The sequence below is a fragment of the Filicampus tigris genome, chromosome 9 (genome assembly GCF_054856515.1).
Source record: "Filicampus tigris isolate MCC_2025a chromosome 9, RoL_Ftig_1.0, whole genome shotgun sequence".
NCBI classification, from domain to species: Eukaryota; Metazoa; Chordata; class Actinopteri; order Syngnathiformes; family Syngnathidae; genus Filicampus; species Filicampus tigris.
The window spans coordinates 17,972,821-17,996,302 of NC_141225.1; the positions used below are offsets into that span (position 1 = coordinate 17,972,821).

Consider the following 23,482-nt stretch of genomic DNA (forward strand, 5'->3'; position numbering starts at 1 on the left):
TGCAGCGGTTGATTTAAACCGATACCTATAGAGTACACCGGTATTTTTCTGGGCGTACGCATTTCTTTGTAATGCCGAGAATAACTGTGGAAAGTTATTAAAGTTGTAAAGTGTTCTGGACAAAGTTCTACCCACACATACACACACAGAGCAGGTACTCGGAACGGGAGCACAATGATCTCACGCGCGCATTTGAATGCTTTATCTGTCTCTCATGAATTTAATCTAATTTACACAGGACTTAGATAATACAGAGGTTGTATGTGGGGACATTGCAGATACAAAACGTGTTGTATCCACTGAACAGTCTGACTTCTCATTAGAGCACACCGCTGGACATTTTTTTGATGTGTGTGTGTGTGTGTGTATATGTGGTTTGGTTCAGAGTATAACAGGGACCTGAATCACAAAGTTGCACACACGCGCAGGTACACACAAGCCAAGGCACGGCTCGCGCACAACACCCACACACTCGCAGTCGCACATTCCCACGGTTTAATATATCTCTGTGTCTCCAGTTAACAATATTTTGTGTCAAATTAAAGCAGGCAAGATAAATAGAGGGTCTGCGCCACATGGAGAAAATAGAGCAGGAGCAGAATGTGAGGGAGGGGAGGGAGAGGGGAGGGCAGGGGAGGGGAGGGGAGGGGAGGACTGGTGAACGGTGAATCCCAGCCCCTTGTGGACTGCAGTGAGAACCACTGAAACAACCATCCAAACAATCTGTGAAACCCCATTAACACATTCAGTGAACAGTCACATTTAAGGCTCGTGGGTTAATTACACATGCCGACAAGGAAATTGCACCTATGAATTTAATTAATCTAATTATTGTTTTGGGTTGTTTTTTTTTTGTATTTTTGCATCGCAGCTGCGTTTGGTTTCTGCTGCCAGTCGGGTCAGCGGGGCAGAGGCAATGTTTGAAGTTGGAGGAGAAATAGAAAGTCAAAACAGACACAAGCTGACGCTGGGTGTTAATTGGGCTATGTGTGACTCAGAGAGAGAGCGAGAGAGAGAGAGAGGGAGAGAGCAATAGATGGAGAGATACAGACTAAGAAGAGGGAGTCGGAGAGCCTGGAGGACTAATTAGTGATTATAACTTGGCGCTCTCCAAACATAATATATTTCTCAACCTAAAAGACAGAGGAATGATTCAAAACAAAAGAATAGGAATCAACATAAGGAGCTGAGAACCACGCGGTGGTTTTCTACATAGGCTGCGTGTGCGCGCATGTGCGTTGGTGTGAAGTCACTTGAGCATGTGTGTGTTTGCATGTCAGTGTTTTGGCTCCTATGCCCTCTCATTAAATTGTGCTTTACACTGGTAAACGGTAACAGCAGAGTTCTCAATGTCAACTGGAGAGGTTGGCGCCATGGGCATGCTCTGGGAAACAAACACACACACACACGCGCACACGCATACATTTGTGCACTGACAGCAATACTATCAAATCCTACCAGTGCACGAACGCCACATCCATTTTATTCTAAAAATGAACAATTCTGTAAGTTTCCAAAAAAGCGCGCTTCTTTTATCTTGGCTCCGACACGGCTGACAAAATGGAGTGTGTCAGCTTCTCGCGGCCTCGTGCCAGAGTGAGTTGGACATTAGCAAGTCTCGCATCAAAGTCATAAATCAAGGACACCCTTCAAAACAGCAGAGGCCCCGAAAACTGCCTGTCTGCTCCCCGGTATCATTCTGAGTTTCCATAATGGATCCGTAGCAGTTTTCCACAGTCTGCTAGCTGACATTTAATATCATCCCTCTGGTGTAAATTATTTCCGAGACATATCCCCTGCCATGTATTACCTATGTGAGGAGAATAGAACGTATCTCTGCAAAGGCAATACAATGAATGTATATTTAATTCGAGCTGTCGTTTTAATGGCTTACGAACAACAGCGATGACAAAAATGAACTATTCAACTTTGACCCTCATAGCCACACACACACTCAGTTTCGGGCTGGTTCATAAGCTCGGAGCCTAAAGTGGACAAAGGCGCGCGATGCTTACAAACACTGCTTTTGTTCTTCATCAGCTGTTTTTCTTTTTTTTATGTGTAGTACGCGCCGGGCATTACAATCACGTTTGTCGGCCAGATGTCTCGCTTATCACTTCCGATGTACTGCGCAATCATGGACTCCATTTGTGTCACACTCGCACCATCGATCACACCATTAGCACAGCTACACACGCGCACGCACGCACGCGGTTGCCGTAGCAACACACGCGATAAACGGGGCAGTAGTCTTAAATATATATGCCGTTTGATCTTCTCATTCAAGCAATCATGTCGGTGTCACCCATGGCGAGACACAGGGAAAGCGCTCTCCACTTCATCTCGCAGCGACCAATGTATCCTGATAACATCGCAAATGTTCACCAATGAAACGATGAATCTTTCATTTCAAGTCATTTACTACCAAATAACGCTTTGTTTCTCCACTTTCGTAGTGAGGTGTCGAGTAGAAAAATTGTGGAACACTGATAAATGTTATTTCGTCATTATCATTTTGGCGGATGGTTATTTCTAATCTTTGTCTTTGTGTGCCTTTTTATGTGACCACTCCCACATTTTATTTTAGTTTATTTTTAAGGTTGGACAATTCAACACTATTCAAAGCGTTGCCAAAAGGTCGCACAAAACATCATGTCGCATGACTTTGGTGAATCTCTTCAGCGTATCTTTTGATCCTTGAAGGGTATTAGAAATGTAGGAAGAAGAGATACAAGTGGTCCGCTGACATAATTAAGTCACCAGCAGCTCATTCTGTATTTAATGAGGACACCCACTTATGTAGTCTGTTGCCACACCGACAAAGAGCGGTGACAATACTCAAATCAAGCATGGATCGCTGCAACAATATCCCCATGCGAAATGTGTGTGCCACATTCAAATGGAGTAAGAGGAGCCACTTCGATTGGCGGAAAATGCAGTCGGCTGTGTTCACACCCACAATGGCACAACCTGCCCTTTTTTTAAATGCGCCGGCTTGTGCGTGTCTGGAAAATGAGCAACACCCGGTTTAACCTGCCTTTGCGTAGATTTACAGCAGCTCGGCGCGCCGCTCACAAAAAATGAAAGCCCTTAACTCATCCACTGACATTGACGAATTTACTTGTCTTTTCACAGTCCAGCCATTCACTCCCAGGAACTTATTGACATTTTTTCAATTTTTTTCAAACATTAGGGTAAAAGAGGGTCTGAAATGATCTGTCAGTGAATGAGTTCATGGAATGAGTTCACCTCCCTAGCACAAGGCAATCCGCTCTTTGCCTGTTTTACCAAGTCCAGCGCATGATGTCAGAGATAATGATGAGGGCACAATTGATTGTTTTTGTGTTTTTGCACCGTTACGACAGCCATACTACTTTAATGCTACGTGTCAATCACATACCGTTAAAGAGTGAGTAGTTACATTTATAGTTTATTTACATTTGTACTTTATAACGGTTAAAATATTCCCTGTAAAGTTAATAGAGGTTTTAAATTAGCAACATTTGGACTCTGGAATTAAAATGTTCATGATTTCCTACGGGGAATATTTTTTTTTGAAAATTAAAATACATCACAAATGAGTTTTGTCTTTCCACCATATTACATTATAATCGCTGGTTTCTCCACAGCAGCAAGGAACAACGCAATGCTCCAACTAGAATTGTAAGGTACAAATTACTTTTCAGCTGCGATGATAAATCAATAGCAGGAATCAGACACATGCATTTACTAACTCCAAAAATGTGCCCAACACAAATGAAACATGTTGGTATTATGTCAAAATAGAGTAATAAAATGCAATCTTTTTTGCTGTGGGGCAAAAGAAATTGCTCATAACTCTGAACAATAACAAATGTTAGTGTTAACAGAACATGAATATGAAATCGTGGCAATGATAAAGGCACTATACTACATACAGTAGTTACATATTCATTTTAATGTTTGATTCATGAAGTGGGTAGTAGCTTTACGTTCATAACCCAAGAAAGGATCGTGTGTGTCAGTATTAAAAAAGTTTGGCGAGCTTATTCTGAAACTTAACTCAACAACCGATTTACTGCAATCGAACAAGTTATTCCCTGCGGATGGAAAAAAAGTCTTTACTATCATCTGTCCACCTGAGTATGGTTTGTTATCTAAAACTAGTCTATAGTCTATTACCACGGACAGATACACATACACCCCCAATCTATTATTGAACAAAAGGCTCACGCCTCCACTCAGCCCTTTGGGGAGGAATCCATCCCTCCATCCCAGAATAATTTCACACATCAGTAGATACACAAAAGAGAGAGAGTGAGGGAGGCAAGAGAAGGAGGAGAGGCAAAAGGACAGAGAGCAGAAGGAGGAGCGGACCGAGTCAAAACGAACGGGGGTTTCAGCTCAGTGCTTGTGGGAGGCCAAGGTGTCAGGGGGAGCCATGCGTGACAAAACAGAGATCAGAGGATCATATGGCATCGCGCGCACGAGCGAAGAAACAAATGCGCACAAACACACAGATACCTCACACACACTGCGAAGCGTGCGCACGCCAAGGAAAAGGTGAGAATAAGGACATAATCTGATGATTGCATGACTCGGGCGCAGCTCTGTCAGAGGCGTGAGATCCGAATGGTAATCTCTTTTCCTACACACGCGTGCGCACACAGGAACCAGGGAAATCATATTCCACTTCTCGGGCGGAGTCATTAATAAAGAGCATGTAGATCTGCACCAAAACAGAGGGTGATGACACGCCATACAAATTATGTTCGATGCTATACATCGGCATACGTACGCCGCATTGGTAATGGGCTTCTTTTTTTTTTTTTTTTTTTTTTTTTTTATACTAACCCTGATGAGCAGCATCTGTTCGGAATGAATCGTTGCCGGCTCGGTCAAGACTCACGTGGGACGTACGCACCTGAGGGCCACTTCATTAGGTACACCTGCAAAATCCATCCATTCATTTTTAATAACGCTTTTCCTCCTTAGGGTCAAGCTGCGGGTGATCCAACAAATAATTCAAACTCACGTTCTTCCTGACAGATCATTCAGAGCGCAGGCCTAGCGGCCACCGCTTTGCCGCTGTTATTGCTTCACCATGTGTTTTAATTGGGTCGGACTCAGCAGCACGTGCATACATCCATGCCAATCATTCACAAACAGCCTATAGAAAAGGCCAAAGGCATTTATTTTTAGGGGAAATGTGTTCATCTCTAAAATTGAGGTTCCCTATTTATTAATTTTGTGTGGATTTGTCATTCGAGCAATCAAGTTCACATGACTTGTGACTGCGCGGTGACGTCATGTGACGGTGGATGGAAGCACTCGGTAATGTGTGTGCCGCATTGTAAATTTCGTTCAGTTGTGTGTGTCAATAACAAAGTGAGTAGCGATACACAACTATACTGTAAGTGTTTAGTTAGCATTAGCCGTACACATAGCACCACAATGTGTCAAGTGGATTATATCATGTTAATTAGTGAAATTTACCATCTATCGATCACTAAGTCAGCAGCAATCCGCCAATGATTGTGGTGCACTTTTCTCTCGGAATATGAGCATAATACAGAAAGTGTTTTTTTTAGATGCATTATCCTATGTTTGGTTTGACTTACTAATCTGTCTGTTTTTTGTTTTTCTCTTACAAAACACAGAAAGACACACACAAACATACGCGCACAAAGAGAGAGGAATTGTTTTCAGAACCCAAATAAAGCAGAAAAACCCACATATCTACCTCAGTGAATATATTACCATCTTTCCTCTAAGTCTGGCCTCAAGTGGCGTTCTGGCCCGACACACTGACGCGACGACAACCCTACTTACCTGAACTAGCAACAGAGGAGCATATCTCCACCACACAGACTGATAGTTCAAGAGTTCATTGCTACAGTGCAATTTTTAAATTTCACATTTTTACAGAAGTTCACCCGTTGCGATTTTGCCGGTGATAGGAGCCTAGATTGTACGAAAATGGCATGTTCCAAGTTCGCCGCTAAAAAAAAAGTGGACAATGAAAAAAGGGACACACTTGAAGTGTGAAGCCCCTGAATAATAGCAGAGAGATTCATTTTTCCTTCTTTCTTGTGGTTGTTTGTGTTGAGGAATCAAAAGGAAAAGTATTCTTTTGACCACCTACTTATATATTTGTTTTGGATTTGGATTTTATTTACTTGTAAATTTTAATTATTTAAATAATTATTTTAACGTCAAAATGAAAATGACATTTTATTTACCGGTATTTTTTTTTTTTTTTTTTAATGAAAAGGACGCTTTTGTTTGCGATATTACAATATTATCGCATGTGGCCTGACTGAAGTCAATAAATGGACTATTGACTCATTGCGAAAATGATTCGTGGCCCTTTAAGATCTGCATTTGAGTACCTCTAATTTAGAGTCCGAACCCAACACGCATATGGTAGGAGCCTGAGCTGAGATTTCAATCTGAGACCTGTCACCTGGGAGGCAGATGTGCTAATGACTACACCACCCTGTTGCTCTCATATGAAGTCCATCTACCCATCCATTCCAAGTACCGGTTATCCTAGACGGGGTCAAAGGTGAGCTTGAGCCTGTTCCAGCCGACTGCAGGGCAAAAGGCAAACTACACGATGGAGTGCTCGCCACAAGTCAGTCGGTCAAAGGGCACATAGCGAGACCATTCACACTCACATTCACCCCATCACTGAGTGGGAACTGAAACCACACATCATGGGAATGAACCACTACACCATCAATTACAGTACATCCTGTAAAATCGGATTCAAATATTATGCCTTTATAAAGTGAAGGCAAATACATTTTGATTGACACCGACTGCAACAATAAATACATATGAATGAATGAATACCTCTCTGACTGACTGCGTCAATCAAAACGGAACGCTGTTACCTCTGTTAAGGCACAATTAGATGAATTTCTTTTATTGGATATGATTAGAGTCTAATTGGCACTCCCTTCCAATCTAATGCTTACTAGGAGTGCCTAATGTCGCTGCTACCCTAACCCGATTTCCATACGTTGCACAAAACGAGTGTGGAGAAAAACAGTCAAGAAAATCTGTTTTTGTTGCAGCAGCAGCAACAACATAATCCGGCTCAATCATCCAGAGCTGTGCACAGGTGAGGCGAACACGCTGAAACATGCACAACAGTACATGAGGAGCAATCCTCGCTCACACAGCTAGACCAATGAAGGCACCGTGCACGAGAAGCGCAAGACACAATGGTGTCTTTAAATATGTAGCAAACTTTGCCTGGTTGGAAGAAGAGCTTTGAAGGAATTCACTGAGGGACACCGAACCTCCCCCTGAACTGAGCCTGTGCCTTCTCAGCAGAGAGAGAGAGAGAGAGAGAGAGAGAGCGGAAGGAGAGGCAATGAGAGATGTTGATAGAGAAGACGGTGACGCAGGAGTGTAAATTCTCGGCTGTACACAACCGGCTTGCTCAAAAATACACCTGTCTCATTCCAATCCCATGACAGAATAATTCCACCCCCCTTCAGGCGATGCAATTGTTTTGATGTGATGTTATCACCAGTCTTGTCTTCGATTACTTTGTGTTGTGCACAGCTTTTTATTCCCACCATATGGCCACCATGTTGGCACAGCACCATGTGTCATCAATCCAAATACGTCATACGCTGCCCCGGTGGCTGCTTGCAACCAGTTAGCGGAGCAGAAAAATAACTGGATGTCAATGAAAACACAATGCCCGCCATTGCAAATTGTCTTTGTTAATATTATTGTTTTTAAATCAAAACTGCCCTCATTGTTATGATTCCAAAGCTGCCTCTTCCTCCTGACATTTCTCTCGACGTGGCCCAGTCACATGATGAATTTTGTAATTGGTTTCTGTCCCATGAGTATTCCCAAAAATGTCAGGCTCTAATGGAGAGGACTCAATGGTGAGTTGGGTGTATATATATGTATATATATATATATATATATATATATATATATATATATATATATATATATATATATATATATATATATATGTATATGACATTTTAGTATATTATTATATTAGATTTTATATCCAAAGTATATATATATGCATATATATATATATATATATATATATATACATATATATATATATATATATATATATATATATATATATATATATATATACGGGAGGGGGTGCTCTGATTGGCGCTGCTTTAACTTAACCAGTAGCATTCATGCTGTATCTCAAATACAAACCCACTGACACACACGCACGCACACGCACGCATACACTATTCACGTGAGCCCACTGTTCATTCGGCGTTGTTGCTTAACTCACAGTATGACCTTCATTGAGATGGATTGCATGAGAAGTGTAATGACTTTCCTCAGAGAAAAACCACAAGCTAAATCAGCTTTGCATTGCATAATAATGCTGGACTTGGTAATCAATAACACAAACACACAAACACTCATCCATAATGGAGTGCTCAGCCTGCACATGAAGAAAATGTCCCGACAGAGGCCAACCGCATCGCCATGGATGTCGCAAACCGCCGGTGTCGAGCGCTGCGACGCATACAAAAGACACTACTGGTGATACATGAGATCCATTTTCACCCATTCGATTTTTTTTTATTTTTTTTTAGCTAACAGCTATATTGTGTCGCAAAATGCAAGTCTGTGAAGATGCTAATTATTAGTGATGCCCCGTTTAAGGTTACACGAGGCTGGAAAAAGCGCACGCCACCTATTAAAAGAGCAAAACTTTGAACAAAACTTTCTTATTAGGAGAACAGTATAGGTGGTCAGGGTTGCCCATGTGGGGTAGGGAAATGGCTCTGTAGGCGTTCTTGATATTTGTGTATATTAAGTCGAGTATATTATTGCCCCCTGGTGTAAATTTCAAATGCTGATAGAATCCATGGATGCATAATGAGAACTGGAATTAGCATCAGAGAGGCGCCCCAGTCATTCTAGTAAAAGTTGCATAAAGCAAGTGGCTCAGGAAGCAAAAAAGTTGGACTTTCTGGTATGAAATCACCCCATGTTCTATAATTGGAAAATCCATTAGGCCTGCATAGGAGATTTCCTTTTACCCAGACTTGTACCCTACTTCTTCCTTCCTTTCAGTATTTGGTCAAGGGACGATCAAAGTAATTGATTGTAGATTAATTGATCATTTAGAATGTCGATTAAGCATGTCTTAAAGCAATTGGGGAAAATGAAATACTCCACCTGGCTGCAACCAGCAGAGATGTTGTCGATTCAGTCCCAGCTAGTTTGTGTTCAGACGAACATCAAGGCATCAGCAATTAAGGATTGACGAATGAAGAATGAATTACGCTTTTAAAAGCACAAATAATCCATTAATTGGTCATCACAGTTGATCAAATAAATGTTATCAAATGCCCATTCAAGATGGACATTGATGTTGATGACAATGAGGTGATTTCACAAAATAGGGAGTTTTTTTTTTATGGCCAATTAATACATAGACTGTATGACAAAATGAAAATAGTATTGCAATTTAGTAGAGCAAAATATCGGTTGTAATAAATGTATCGTTAAGAAAGGCTGCATTGCATAAAACTCTAAAATCCAGTTTGGTATGCGGGCTGAAACTTTAGTTTGACAGTTAACGGGACTCACATTAGTGTCTGTATCCTTCACTGGTATAAGATCTGGGGAAGCTCTGTCCTATTTACTCTACACAGAATTCACACATTTGTAGCTGACTAATGAGGTGTGAAAAAAATAACTCATGATGATCAAATTCTCAAGGTGCATGGTCACTGCTTTTGTTGTTTACTCATCACACAGAGCTTTTCATTGTTCGGTCTTCCTTTTGTTTTGTCGGCAAAATTACACACAGTATCTAAGCCACCGTTTACACACAAGGCATACAAAAAAAAGAGCCCAAAATAGCATGCCTTTAACAGCGTCTACGGTTGCCTAGTAACAATGTTGGAATAACGTTTTTTGTTTTTTTTCCCCTTCGACTGACCCATAGTTCATTCCATCTGCAGGATAGAAAAGCCACGGATGAAAATTGGCACTGCACAGCTTGGCTCAGCTCTACACGTCTCGGTTTGGAGTCAGAACGAGACACACTAGCGTCAACCAAGGAGAACGAGGGTATTCTGTGTTTACTTCAAGAGACAACGATAATTCAAGCGGAGGCTACGAGCAGCAAGGAAACTGACCGCTGCAGCAAAGTGGAGACTGTGGGGTAATAACACTTGGCACAGTGACAGGGTAAGCCAACGTTAGCATCCATCCATCCATTTTCTATAGCGCTTGTCCTCATAAGGGTCGCAGATGAGCTGGAGCAGCTGACTTTGGCTAAGGGGAAGGGTACAACCCTGGCAGCCAATTGCAAGGCACATATAGACCCAAAAAATAAATACAAATTTACACTCAGGTTCACACACTCACTTATGTCCATATATTCGAAAGGTGAAGAAAAAAAAACACAAAAAAAACTTGCAAGCACAGGGAGAATATGCAAACTCCACACATGAAGTTGAGATTTTTACCATTATCATTCTGCCTTAACATTAATGTGTATATTTGATTTATTTTTGTTTATCTTCTATACCTGTGGTTCTCAAATCTTTCAAACCAAATATCACCTCCAAAAACACTCTCCAAGTACCACCATCATGACCAACATTAAAATGCTACCTGCATAGTTAAGCCTAAGTGTTCATTTAATTTTATAGTATAGTATAGCATAGTAACATTTTGCAGATGGGACTTTAACTCTGCACTTAAATATCTGAAAAAACTGCACTTAAATATAACGATGGAATAAAAAGTATTGCACATTGTATATGCACAAACATAATTTTCCACATACCACTGAAGGGAGAACACTTTGATAATGACTGTACAGGACTAATTAGTACTGCTAAAAATAGTAGCTGGTTTTGTCAATGGAAAAGCATCAACAGTGAATAAATCCATGCCAGGCCGAGCAGGTACAGTGCAAGTGGAACTACCGTAAGCGTCGAACCCAAAAGCGTCTGTGCTCTTTGTACAGTATCTGCCAACCCCGTTGGGGTTACAAAGCTAACATCGTACGCCAAAATCCGTTCCGTTTTAGTGCGGGGCTTGAGTTTGTATGTTTATTTTCTCCACTCGTGTCACACTTTTAGGTTTATATAATGAGAAACTACCCTCATGTTTGTTTACCTCCTCTTCATCCAGCCCTCATGGTGACTTCAGCTCGAAATGAGTCACCAGCCAAAACACTGGGTTCATCTCACTGTCACGCATATTTCCCTCACAAGCGTGTCACATTCTCACCTCGTTAGTGTTCCAACGATGGCGCTCCTTGGGCAGGGAGGAGCATTTGGGCAGACACTCTAGTAGCTTCTTAGGAAGGTAGATTTTCAACTGGCCTGGCTCACCTGTAGCGAGGGGAGAGCAGGGCGAAGGTAAAGCAATGGATGATTAAGAGTTACGAGAGAAGACAAACACACAGCATTTATTCGGATGAAGAAGAGGGGGAGGGGGGGGGAACGTAACGGGATGACAGCTGCGCATTGCAAAACGACGTCAGCATCCATCCAACCATTTTCTGTCCTCATTAAAGTCGCAGGTGAGCTGAAGCCTTCACACCTATAGGCAAATTAGAGTCCTTAGAAAGATGGTGTATGGTGGACCTTCTTTCTTTGTAACTTCATTTTCACAAATGATTTTTTTAAGCTCTTTTTTCTTCAGTACTTTCCTTATATATTTTTTGTATTTATATCTTACCTTGTGCCATGCTCGAAATAAACTACACTAATAATGAAATGCGCCCATCTCTCCCCCCCATGCATGTTTGTGGAATATGGAAGGAGTTTTATTTTATATAAAAAGGAGAACAACAATCCACAATAAGCAGATATCCTTGAAACTTGTTTAAATCGAATTATCTTTTGATCCATTCAAGAGCTGTAAATACAATACAGGTCACTGTTAAAAAAAAAATGTTAGGTTGCATAAAATAACAGCCGACTCTTTCCGGATGGTAGTTTTAATAGCGTTAAGCAATCTTAAGCATGCGATTTAGCACAATCATTTGTTCATGCATCTGAAGTACATAAGAAGCTGACTTTGCTAAAAGGAGTTAATCCATTATAATACCGAGATATGTCTTTTTTTTGTATTTATGAGAAAGACAAATTACAAAACGTTAGCTATAATCAATGAGAAAAATATGTCTGAGGGGGGTAGTCTTTCCTTATTAATACTGTAGGAGAACACACACACACACACACACACACAAACACACATTGCTGTGCCCACTGGAATGTCCACCATTTTACTTTTCATTTAGCGGGTTGTTTATTGTGATGTATTGTATTGTGTGGCGAGATTGCTAATTTTATAGGCATGCTACCAAGTCAAAGCATGAAATGCACATAAGGGAGTGGCAGAATACTTCATTTTGGACTCGAAATGGAGCGGCGCGCATCAAATCTGAGGCCCACACCGATACAGATTTGGTTCCAGAGGAGCTCCATTATCATAATGAGGTATATTTTAAGATAGACTAATACAGTTAGTGTTCGATTGCTCTTATCTTAAAATGCAGAGTATCCGCGGCTGTTGCTGACTAAGGGGGAGAACAGGAGGCCCACAAGGGCGGGTGACTATTTATGTAAGCATTGTAAACCTTCCTTGGTCTTATTTGATTCTTCCCCAAGGTGAGAAAACCCAGGGGGGGCGAGATTGGGCAGACTTTGTGACACCAACAGGACAAGGGGAGCAGTTCATTTCCCCTGGAGACTTTGAGGCGAGAGAACAAAGGAATTAGCCATTTGGAGGTAACCGACGCATATGTAATAATAACCTAGTTTGAATAGGAGATGCGAGAAGGGGCACGAGCGCGCACGGCAACTTGTGGGACAACTTCTTTGACATCAGCTGTATTAATAAAATCTTTTTCCAATCAACTGATTGTTGGAGAAGTCTTTTTCCTCATCAACCCAGCCCTGCTTTGTGTCCTCTCCGGAGGGACGCATTGACGGACCTGCTCTTCAAAAAGAAAATACACTCCAATACATTGTGAGTTCATTTGGTTGGAAACAATCACGTACATTTGCATGAGTGTCTCTCACTCTGTTTTATAGCAATGCAGCTCTACAGTGTATTTTGGGTCATGAGGGGAGGCTTTGTGACAGTCTTCGAAAGGAACTAGAGAGCAAATTTAATCCTAGTGAAAGAAAATCTGGTAAATTTAGTGACGACGATGGCGATGATGATGATGATGATGATGATGGTGATGTGCTAACTCCATAAATAAACCACCAAAAGACAGTAGTCATGTATTGACAGCGCCCCCGAAGCCTTGTCTGAGCAAACTTTTGAATTGGCTTAATCGCCATATTGCAGCAAACTGTGGCCTGGCTCTGTGCCACATGTTCTCTTGACTGCCCAAAACATATTGTCAAAAGTGAATATGGGCACGGCAATTTATTTCGAGTCAATCCCGCTCACAGTGAAATGGATATTACAGCGGAACCTCCAAACGTCCAAAGGTTGTACAATTTGAAATTTGGCAAATCATCTAGACAATAATACACCTCAAAAGTTGTACAAAATCTTGCAGGTGGAACCGTCAAGGTCCAGTCCAGGCCTTTCACAACAATATGTTTCATGTGCTTTGACAGTTTATGAAATGTACAATGATCATGGCTAAAAGCATCGCTTGTGCTTTGACGTCAGCTGTTTTTACGTTGCCTAATTTTCAGAATTTTTGCTTGATTTTCACATAAAACATGATTTTCATATAGAAGGTCTCTCGTGATAACGATTGCCGTCTTTCACGATCACATCAAAAAATGAAAGATTACTGCGTGGACGTGCTTGAAATGACAGCTACAGCCGTATCAAAGTTGTAGCATAAAGAGAATACCAATGTCAAAATGCGCATATTTTTAGCACTGTTTTAAATAAAAAAATATGGGATTTATCAGAAACCACAGCCATTTAGAAAGCAAAACAAAACAATGTCATTTTCGGATTCAGTGGCATCAAAACACCTTAAAACCGTTGAAACTTTCTTGGCACCAACATGTGTTGACCAATTTAATTAATGCATCAGGCCTAAGTTTGTGAAGCATTTACTCAAAAGATGACAGATTTGTTCATGGGCAGTGGGTATGGCACAGAGTTTTAAGGGGGTCCTCTGATGTGCTAGTGCAAGTAAACACTCCCAAATGTCATGAATATGGCACAAAACAGAAGTCTGGCAGAGGGCTGAAGAAGAATTCCACATTTCAGCATGCCGTTACCTTAAGCATACATTAAAATCAACCTTGAGCATTGACCTAAATCCAGTTGTAAAAAAAAAACGGGGGCTATGGGCTGTGTACAGCAGAGGCCCTCATCATCTAACCACTTTGAAGCACATTTGGGCAAATATTGCCGAGTCAAGCTGTTCTATGCGGATAGACTCGTTTTCAAAGAAGACTGAACACTGCAATAAAACCCACTGGTGCTTTATCTCGGTCTATTTTTATTTTACATTACAAAAACGTTTTTTTACAAGAGCCAAGTTTTATGTCCACTTTAAAACAACCTGCTGCCGTAAACTCAACAGGACAAAAATTAAGAGAACTGTGTAAGGGCAACCGTTACACACCCTGGAAGTTAATCTAACCAACAAGTCTTGCCCGCCGTCGTCTCAAGTGCTCAGAAGCTACCAATTGATTAGGGTGCTCTATATAGCATCTGGTGACGGTTACTAATACATCAAATATTGATAGTGGTGAAGATTTATATTCAAGTTGAAAAATCTTGGAAAAGTTCATCCAGCCATCCATCTATTTTGATTGTTTTCTGGGGGATGGGTCATGAAGGACTGTGGGAGGAAGCCGGAGCAACATCAAACCCAGAACCTTCTTGCTGTGAGGTGACGAGCCAAAATATCAATATAAGTTATTTGTTGCCCTTTTTGGGAGATCCATAAGCGCACAGCCACTAATCATAGTCGATGGTGACACCAAAACCTCCGCTGCAAAGGGCAGGTTGTCAAAACAGAGGTGCAATGAAATACTGAGAAGACGGAGGACCAAAAAAAAAAAAAAAAAAAAAAAAAAGAAAGAAAATCCCTCGGTGCATCAGAAAAATATCACCTCCCAGTTGAAAATGTCCTCTCAAAGATAGAGCCCCTGTGTATGCGCGAGTGTATCTGTGTCCATTTGTGAGCGTGTATCCAACAGATATGCCGCTTGGAATCAAAGAGAGCGTTGCACTCAAAGGTTATTGATAAGCATTTGAGTGGAGGGCGTCCATTCATGACTCCCCTGGGAAGATAGGAATTATATACTCTACCTGAGGGCAGACGACAGAACGAGAGAAAAAGAGTGAGGGAGTCAGAGCAGAAGACGACGGGGGGCGGGGGGTTGATGGTTTTGGGGGGGCCGGGTGAGCCAATGAGAGGGAAAAGAGAAACTTAGCAGGGGAGGGAAATATTTACACAGTCACAATTTTGCAAGGACAAGAGGTGGAGCAACACAAAGACGCACAGGAAGATAAGCGCTGCTCCCGGACAGGAGGGAGGTCTTGTCTTGTATGTGTGTTGACGTTGGGAGGAAGTGTGTTCAAGCACGTATGCTGCCCCTAATCAATTATGCATTTATTAATAGAAGGCCTGAGAAGACAGAATTTCAAACAGCTGAACGGCGCCGCAGCTTAGTTAAACAGCTGAATGGTGCAGCTTAGTTAAAGCCTAATTTCTTTTTTAGCAGCGCTCCAGCCTCTCTGCCATGAATGCCAATCAGCGTTTAAACCCCACCTCTCCTGGCTATAACCCCCCACCCCCCACCCCCAACCCCCCAACCCCCCCTCCCCCTGCTGTTCTGAAGAATTCTCATCAGAGCCTCGCCTTTGAAATGTACCAGAACCACCACATCAAACAAAGCCATTCTGCACACAAACACACCCACGCGCGCACACATGCAAACACACACGGTGCTTGCCAATCAAGGCACACGCATCACAGTATTTGTCCCAGAGCCTTTTTTTTTTTTTTTTTTTTTTTCCACCGGTGACCTTGGTGCTGAAATCCCTTTCAAAGCACACCTTCATGGACACGATCGCCATATTAACCCATCCTCCTGATACTGCTCCCGTCTCAACAGAGGGCCGACGTTACAGATGAGCTTTAACACCCTGAAGAGTTGTGTTATTTCTCACAATGCATCCCCGTTTCAAAATATTCAGCCTGGGTACTGTGGGTAATCGCCTTCCATCTGTTCCAAATGATCCTCGGTGGAGCTGTACTATGCTGGGACATGTGGCAAAAAAAACTTTAGTTCTCTGAAGTTTTTGGCTACCCAGGGAAATTATGTGTCCCAGGACGCCGAGAACAGCCTTCTAAATATAGTAATATCATGCTGTTTGGAGAGCAACCAAAACGTTCCAGAAAAATATCTTGAAGTTCGAATCCTCATCATGCGTTACATCACGCGAGACGTCGGCAAATCTTCTGTGTATTTATTTTTTTGCATTTTCTGTGATGCCACCTCAGAGTGGTGCCAATGATGGGTGATACGGACGGAAAAATAATAAGCAGAAATGGAACTTACCACCACATTTGAAAGGTTCTGACTGTGCAGTCCATTTTTGCCATTCAATTCATTTAAAATCAATTATTAATTCCACGTATAAATTGCCACTAGGTGACAGTATTGCTCTGCAACCCCCTGTTCTCTCTCAATTAATATAGTGGACATGAAAACTCTACACACCCCTGTTCAAATGCCAGGTTTTTGTTATATTAAAATATGGGAACAATACGAATAATTTCAAAGCATTTTGCACCAATAATGTGACCTATTGTAAAACTCAATTGGGAAAAAAAAAATCCTTTCAAGAGGGGGAGTAAAAATAAACGACTGAAATATTAACTGGGATGTGACTGTTTTCAGAATTCACCAGCATTTAAAGTACCTCTGATTACCCCTCAACTAAGAACGGTTATTCTAGTAAGTTTTTCCGGACGTTTGTTTTCTAGCAGAAGCCTTGAGTTTTTATGCTAGCAGTGTCTGCTATTTTGAACTGTTCATAATTCCCACTTTAGGAGCTATGGCCCAAAAGTTGAGCCTTGGATTCGACCATAACACATTTTCCCACGTCTATGGGGGATTTTGTTATGGTCCAATGAAGCAAAGGTTGAACATTTTGATCAAAATTCAAAGAGCTGTGTTTTTGCGGCAACACAATTCATCACCAAAAAGAACACCAACCCTACATTGAAGCACAGTGATGGATGGCAGCATCATGCTTTTAAGATGTTTTTCTTTAGTTGGAATTGTGGCCTAAGCAAGGTGAACGGAATTATGAACAGTTCACAAAATCTCAGCTCGCCAAATCTCAGTTTCAAAGGTGACGAGCACACAACGTAAGCCCATTATCTTAATTTTTTATTTTTACATCCACTCTTGAAAAGATACAAAGATTCAATTGAGCTGTGCAAGTTAATGGGTGGTTAATAGTGGGAGAAGGTTTTCCAAATGAGTCATGTTGGTCTATTTTTTTTTTGTTGAAATATTGCAAATAACTGGCATTGAACAGGGGTGTGTAAAATCTCCATATGTCAGGTTGTCGTCGAAGGGTAAGTACTTTTTAGTTTATTTTAGTTTCATGTGGTTGTATTATACAGTGCTCTCTATACTTTCACTTTACATTATTTCCTATGGGAAATTTGTTTTGGCAATCTGGAAGTCAATGAGCATCACAGAACAGCTTGAGTTTGACTTTATATGTTGTATAATATAAAGTACATTAATAATGTAACAGCGTTACTCCCTTTTAGTCTAACATGCAAGTGAAAAGCAGTCAAAAAAGGGACACGTCTAGACGGCTAAAAGAGGACCTAACGGCGTATTAAGTCACATGCTTGCCAAAAAGTGTTGACCAAAGTGAAACATTGCTCCGGCAGCTGATCAAATGCTGTGATTTACACCAAAATCACACAGAAGTGAGGCCTGCGACTAATGAATATTTTACCTCATAAAACTGCCATCTCCATATTTAACACAGAAACAAGCCAATGCCCTTGTGAGAAGGCTGTCAGTTAATTATAAAATTCTCCTCAGTAAAGAGAGATGCTCCAAATGCTACTCTTAACGCTTCCCCCCTCTGATATTAGGATGCGTCAGGGGAAATTTTTTATACCCACTCCAACACACACACACACACACACTCTCTCTCTCTCTCTCTCTCTCTTTTCGGGATAAAATTAATGTGACATAGAGAAAGAAAGGCTCATTGCGCAGCAGCTAGAGGGATGGGAGGGAAGGCAGGAGGGCAGAGAGAAGAAAGGCGGGGGTGGCGGGGGGGGGCTGCACGGGATGAGTTAGGATGTAGGGGGAAGGATGGATGCAGGGGAGAGAGAAAAGGGGGAGATGAAGAGATGAGGCGGGAGGGGGGTAGAGATGGGCGTGCATGCTAATTTTATCATTCTGCTGATAAACTTTTCCTTCGGTAATCCTCCAACTGGGACTACAGAACAGATAGGAGGCAGGGATAGCGAGCCTCAACTCCTATCCGACATCCAACCAGCCCTCCATTTTCTATAGCGCTTATCCTCGTTAGGGTTGCAGGTGAGGCGGAGCCTATCACAGCTGACTTTTGGGGCGAGAGGCGGGGTACTCCCTGGACCGGTCGCCTGTCAATCTCACAATGAACTCATTCGCTGCCAAAGACGTATTTATTTATCTTTTCACAGTCCAGCCATTTAATCCCAGGAATTTATGTATATTCTTTTTTCTATTTTTTTTCCAACGTTTGAGTAAAAAAGGGTCTGAAAATGTCTGGCAGTGAATGAGTTAAGGACAATTTAGAGCGGGGATGGGCAACTGGTGGCCCGCTGGCTACATGTGGCCCGTGCCTACGCTATGAGTGGCTCCTCGATTAATTTTCAACAATAACAAAAAAAAAACTTTTTGGGGAAAAAAATTTTCATGGATTCACTTTGTAACAGATTAAAAAAGAAAAACAATTGAACATACTTATTATTTTTAACACGAATTAATAATATTTTTAATATTTTTATTAATATTAAAATTATGTAATTTTTTTCATGTTTTATTTGTATTTTTTTTATGGGTTTTTTTTTTCAGTTAGCCGAACCCTGCTTTTGTGGGAAATGCATATTGGGGATTTATCAGTGTTTTTGGAAGAATTTGCATGCGTGTGTTTCTGTGTTTACGCCCGCTGACCCCCCCCCCCATAAACACAATTTTCCCAATGCTTTTAAATGGAGAGTTTCCCCACCCCTGTTCTATTCTATGTGCATGTGTCAGCAACATGCGTAGGTGTTGGTGTGTGTGTGTGTGTGTGTGTGGGTGTGTGTGCGCGTGTGTGTGATAGCCATCAATAACCCGGCCAAGTCTGACTGCTTGTCCTTACATCTGTTCACCTTCCTCCAGTCTGTCCGCCGCTGATAACGCACACACATCCAATGTCATCTTTCATCAATAACCAATCAAAATGATCACTGCGCATATAAGTAGTCCATCCATAGAGCGCACTGTCACACACATTCCCAAGCATGCAGCGACCCGAGACTACTCAGCGTGCCTCAGTGCTGACTTTAAGCAGGCCCGTTGAGGATTACAGATACATAATGCCATGTGTACAGATTAGGTTTGACAATAAACTACTAATAGCTGAAATGAGCCTTGCCTTTACTGTGACTTTCCATGGTAGCGTGCAGTTTAATGTGTGTGTGTGTGTGTGTGTGTGTGTGGCCGCTAATACTGTACTGGCATGCATGAATAAACATGAAGTGTTACAGTGCTGAATTATCATGACGCCTCAGCAGTGAAACATGGAGATAGAGTGTATATTTGTTGTGTGTGTGTGTGTGTGTGAGATCTGTTTCACAGCAAGACCTTAGTTCCTGCATCACATCATTCTGCCAGAAAGCTTTTATACTTGCTCCCAGAGTTACCCTGCGCTATAGACAAATGTGAGCACGGCACTTAAATGAACACACACACACGCGCGCACACACACACACACGCGCGTGTGGCGTTTGTTTGTGTGTCTCTTACTGTTGGCGTCAGTGTCATCACTCTTGGGAGGGGTGTGTCCCGTGTAACCAACTGCAATCCTGACCATTCGCTCTGGATTTCTAATCTTCTTCAGTCCTGCAGAAAGAGAAAAAGACAAAGACATATTTAGGCGACGCTCTTGGCATTTGTTCCTCCTCAAGCCATTCTTCCTCCTCTTAAGCCCGCAAATCCAACTCGGACCGATATGAATGTGGGCTGATCCATTCTCTGAGCATCAATTGTATCCTCTGATCGATTGGCCACAGTTGAAATGCTATCTGTGTGTGCGCGCGTGCGCGCGTGTGACTAACTTGTACCCTGCTTTAGTTTCTCCTCACCCTCATCATTTCTGTTTCCCTGACCACTGTTGCTATGATACAAACTAGTCCAACCAGTGCACAGGGAGAGGGTCTTCCGAGCTATATGGTGGATGCTGTTCGCATGCCCACCGGTGAGCTCTGCGGATCGGCGCCACACACATCTGCCACGGGATGGGTCGAGTGGACGGCTGTCTCCTGCCCTCGCCGCCGTGATTCATTTGGCTTTCATTCAGCTCGGCCGGGGCTCGTAAATTGTAACATCCTCCCTATATGTAACACCGAGGGGCAGTGGACAAAAGGCATCCTCGTGCAGTGTGTGCGTGCGTGTCGCCACAATATGGGCAGGGGGGATGGTTTTATATTTATGTGGTACACTGCCTGCTGAACTGCCCATGGGCCTTCTGCTTCATCTTTTCAGTTCAAGTATTTTCACGCAGTGGGACTCTCAACCCACGACCTTCCCACTGCTTCTGGCTACTCACTGCACGCTCGCTTGCACGTGTGCGTATTGTGTATATGTGAAATAGGCTTTAAGTGCTCTGTGGCACAAAAATGGGCTTCGCAAATATATGACACCGCATGTGTGTTGCTAAAAATTGCCCCCCTTGGAGAAATACCTGCCGGTATCGCTCCCTAGTGGAGAGTCTCTGTCATTCACCAACCCTATCCAATTAATAGTTGAATAATACCCCAGTCAACACTTCCGTATGAATGTCATTTTGCGATGTAATCTGCAATGGAACTGTGTTTCTCATGCGTAACATGTTTGTTGGCTTTGAACGAAAGCAATCATTGAACATTGACAAGGGTGGTGGAGGGGTTGCCGGTGGGGGGGGGGGGGGTGGTATATAAACAAATCAAATGAAACACACTGAATAAAACATAAATTAAAGAATCCACGAGACGAGATAGCGATAACGTTGCCGCCACTTAAATAATGCATGAACAAATGCATAACAGTCTGGATTAAATGGTGGCTGTGAGTGATAATGACCTCAAGAGTTCAATAGGGGGAGTAAAATTTGAAACAAATAGTACTGCTTAAAACTGAAACAAATACTACACCACGCATACACCCGCTCTCTCGCCTCCACCTAAATGCAACCAGATCATGTGAAGCAACCAGAACCACACATGGCTATAAACATAAACACACACACACACACACACACCCACACACGCACGCACACACCCACACGCACACATGCACGCCCACACGCGCACGCACACACACATAACACAGAGCTCTTGAGTGTTGTGTGTCAGGAATTTGAAATGCAGCGGTCTATTACACTTTAAGGAGAGACACATAAACACGCGCACGCGCGCTCTCGCGCACGCGCGCAGCATCTGAATTCCTTCAGCGTGAACCACTCTCATCCTCCCCTCATCCTTTTCCGCGTTAAAACCGCTTCGAAAGCACTCAGGCTCGACTGCATCCCAGCACCGCCGACAGCACACAGTAACTCTGTCTCGGTTATTTATGCTGTCGCTGCTTCAGCACCAAGCCAGCCTGCCTCCGTGTTTTCGGGACGGACAGCAAGAAAGGGGAAAGCCCGGCTCTTATCTCTTCCCTCGTCGGTCCCACTGCGTCCCGTCGTCGCCTCGTCTGAAGGCCAAATACAGCGACACGGCGCCACCTTAAATTAAAACCGATATTTCTGTCTTACCTTCCGGCTTGTTTTCGGCAGCCATTTCCCCTCCGCCGCGCGCTTCATCCCTCCTCCTCCTCCTCCTCTTCCTCCTCCTCCTCTTCGACTCGACCTAGTGTTGGTGGTAGGAGCGGGGTGGGGAGCGGCGCGAGGTGGGGGGGGGGGGTGGCGCACGCGCGTGCACACTCGGAGAGGACAGCTCAAGGAGGGGGCGGGGCCGAGAAGTTGGCTCGGCGGCGGTGGGCGGGCAAGCCTGCCGCGTCCGGCCGGACGATTGGCTCAAGCGCCGGTGATTGACAGAGGGGATCCGCGATGGAGGCGCTTCCCGCATGCCCCGCCCACTGACGTTCACGCGCGCGCCCCTCTCTTCCCCTGCCGCCCCTATCACGTCACTTCACCACGTCTGTATTCTAGGACAACCTTGACAGCCTCCTCATCCTCCTCGAGCGCTGCTTCATCGTTTTGTCTCTTGCACACAAGCCGCGGTTGCGTTCTCGCCGTTTTCCAAGTGAAGTGAAACGGGGTGGGGGGAAGCCACGAGAGAGGAGAGAGTTTGCAGATGCGCGTGGGCAGGCAGTCGCTGTCATTGGTGCTGAAAGGACAGCTCCGCACGCGCCTGCACAGGCCGCGCGCATGCGCATTAGAGCAGCATCCGTCAGCTGGAAACGTGATGAAAAGCAGCAGGAGATCGGTACAAAGTTTCTAAAGACTACACTACTTTCTTTGGCTATTTATTTAATAGACTCAGGCAAAAATACTCAACCAACCTTATTTAAGTAGAATTGAACTTTAGAATATGAAATCACACTCACTTTTTAAATATAATTAGGAAGTCAATGTTTGTTTGTCTCTGTTTGCCTTGCGATTGGCTGGCAACCAGTTCAGGGTGTACCCCGCCTACTGCCCGAAGCACGCCCGCGACCCTATGGTGAGGATAAGCGGGATAATGGATGGGTGGAGGAATTAATTAAGAGGTCCCTACTGGAAAACTAACTCTGATCTCCATTATTCATTTTTCATACTACATGAATTCTATGCAAATATTGAAATCTCATAAATTGGATTTTTTTTTTTAAATCAAACTTGATGGTAAATGGGCTGTCACTTATATAGCGCTAAAACGACTAAAATTCTAATATTTAGCAATTTATTTAGTTATGAATAAATACAATGGTTTACTTTCCACATACGCCACAATGGTATTGTGGGAGGACTTCATTTCATAAGATTTTTTTTTAAGTCCCCGTGGCCTTGGTATGATGGCTGAAATTAAAAAATGTCTACCTTCTTATACGCGGAGGTTGAATGGATAACAATGACTGTAAACAACAGCAAACAAGAAGAGCCCCGTTGTCTCTATATGACTGAGAAGTTATGCAGACCTTAACTTTTACAGAAAGTTGTGCAAAAACAGAGCCGAGGCACTGATTCATCTCCTGTACATAAATAAAAGCGAAAATGTACAGACCTGCTGCTAGTCTTTGCCTTTGTCTTGAGTTTGACATAGACA

At 42.8% G+C, this 23,482-nt stretch overlaps 1 protein-coding gene across 4 annotated transcripts in view; it reads right to left on the reverse strand.

Annotated features, from left to right (window-relative positions):
- The window catches only part of LOC147142369 (calmodulin-binding transcription activator 1-like), a 63,550-nt gene extending 41,455 nt beyond the window's left edge, over positions 1–22,095 (reverse strand). For all 4 annotated transcript variants that reach the window (XM_086040475.1, XM_086040474.1, XM_086040472.1 and 1 more), the window contains exons 1-3: positions 21,991–22,095; positions 20,001–20,096; positions 11,251–11,354 (exon numbers count right to left, since the gene is read on the reverse strand). In XM_086040475.1, coding sequence (XP_085896601.1) covers positions 11,251–11,354; positions 20,001–20,096; positions 21,991–22,015 — 225 coding nt within the window. In that variant the 5' untranslated portion in view covers positions 22,016–22,095. The remainder of the gene's footprint in view (positions 1–11,250; positions 11,355–20,000; positions 20,097–21,990) is intronic.
- Positions 22,096–23,482: the final 1,387 nt, after the last annotated feature.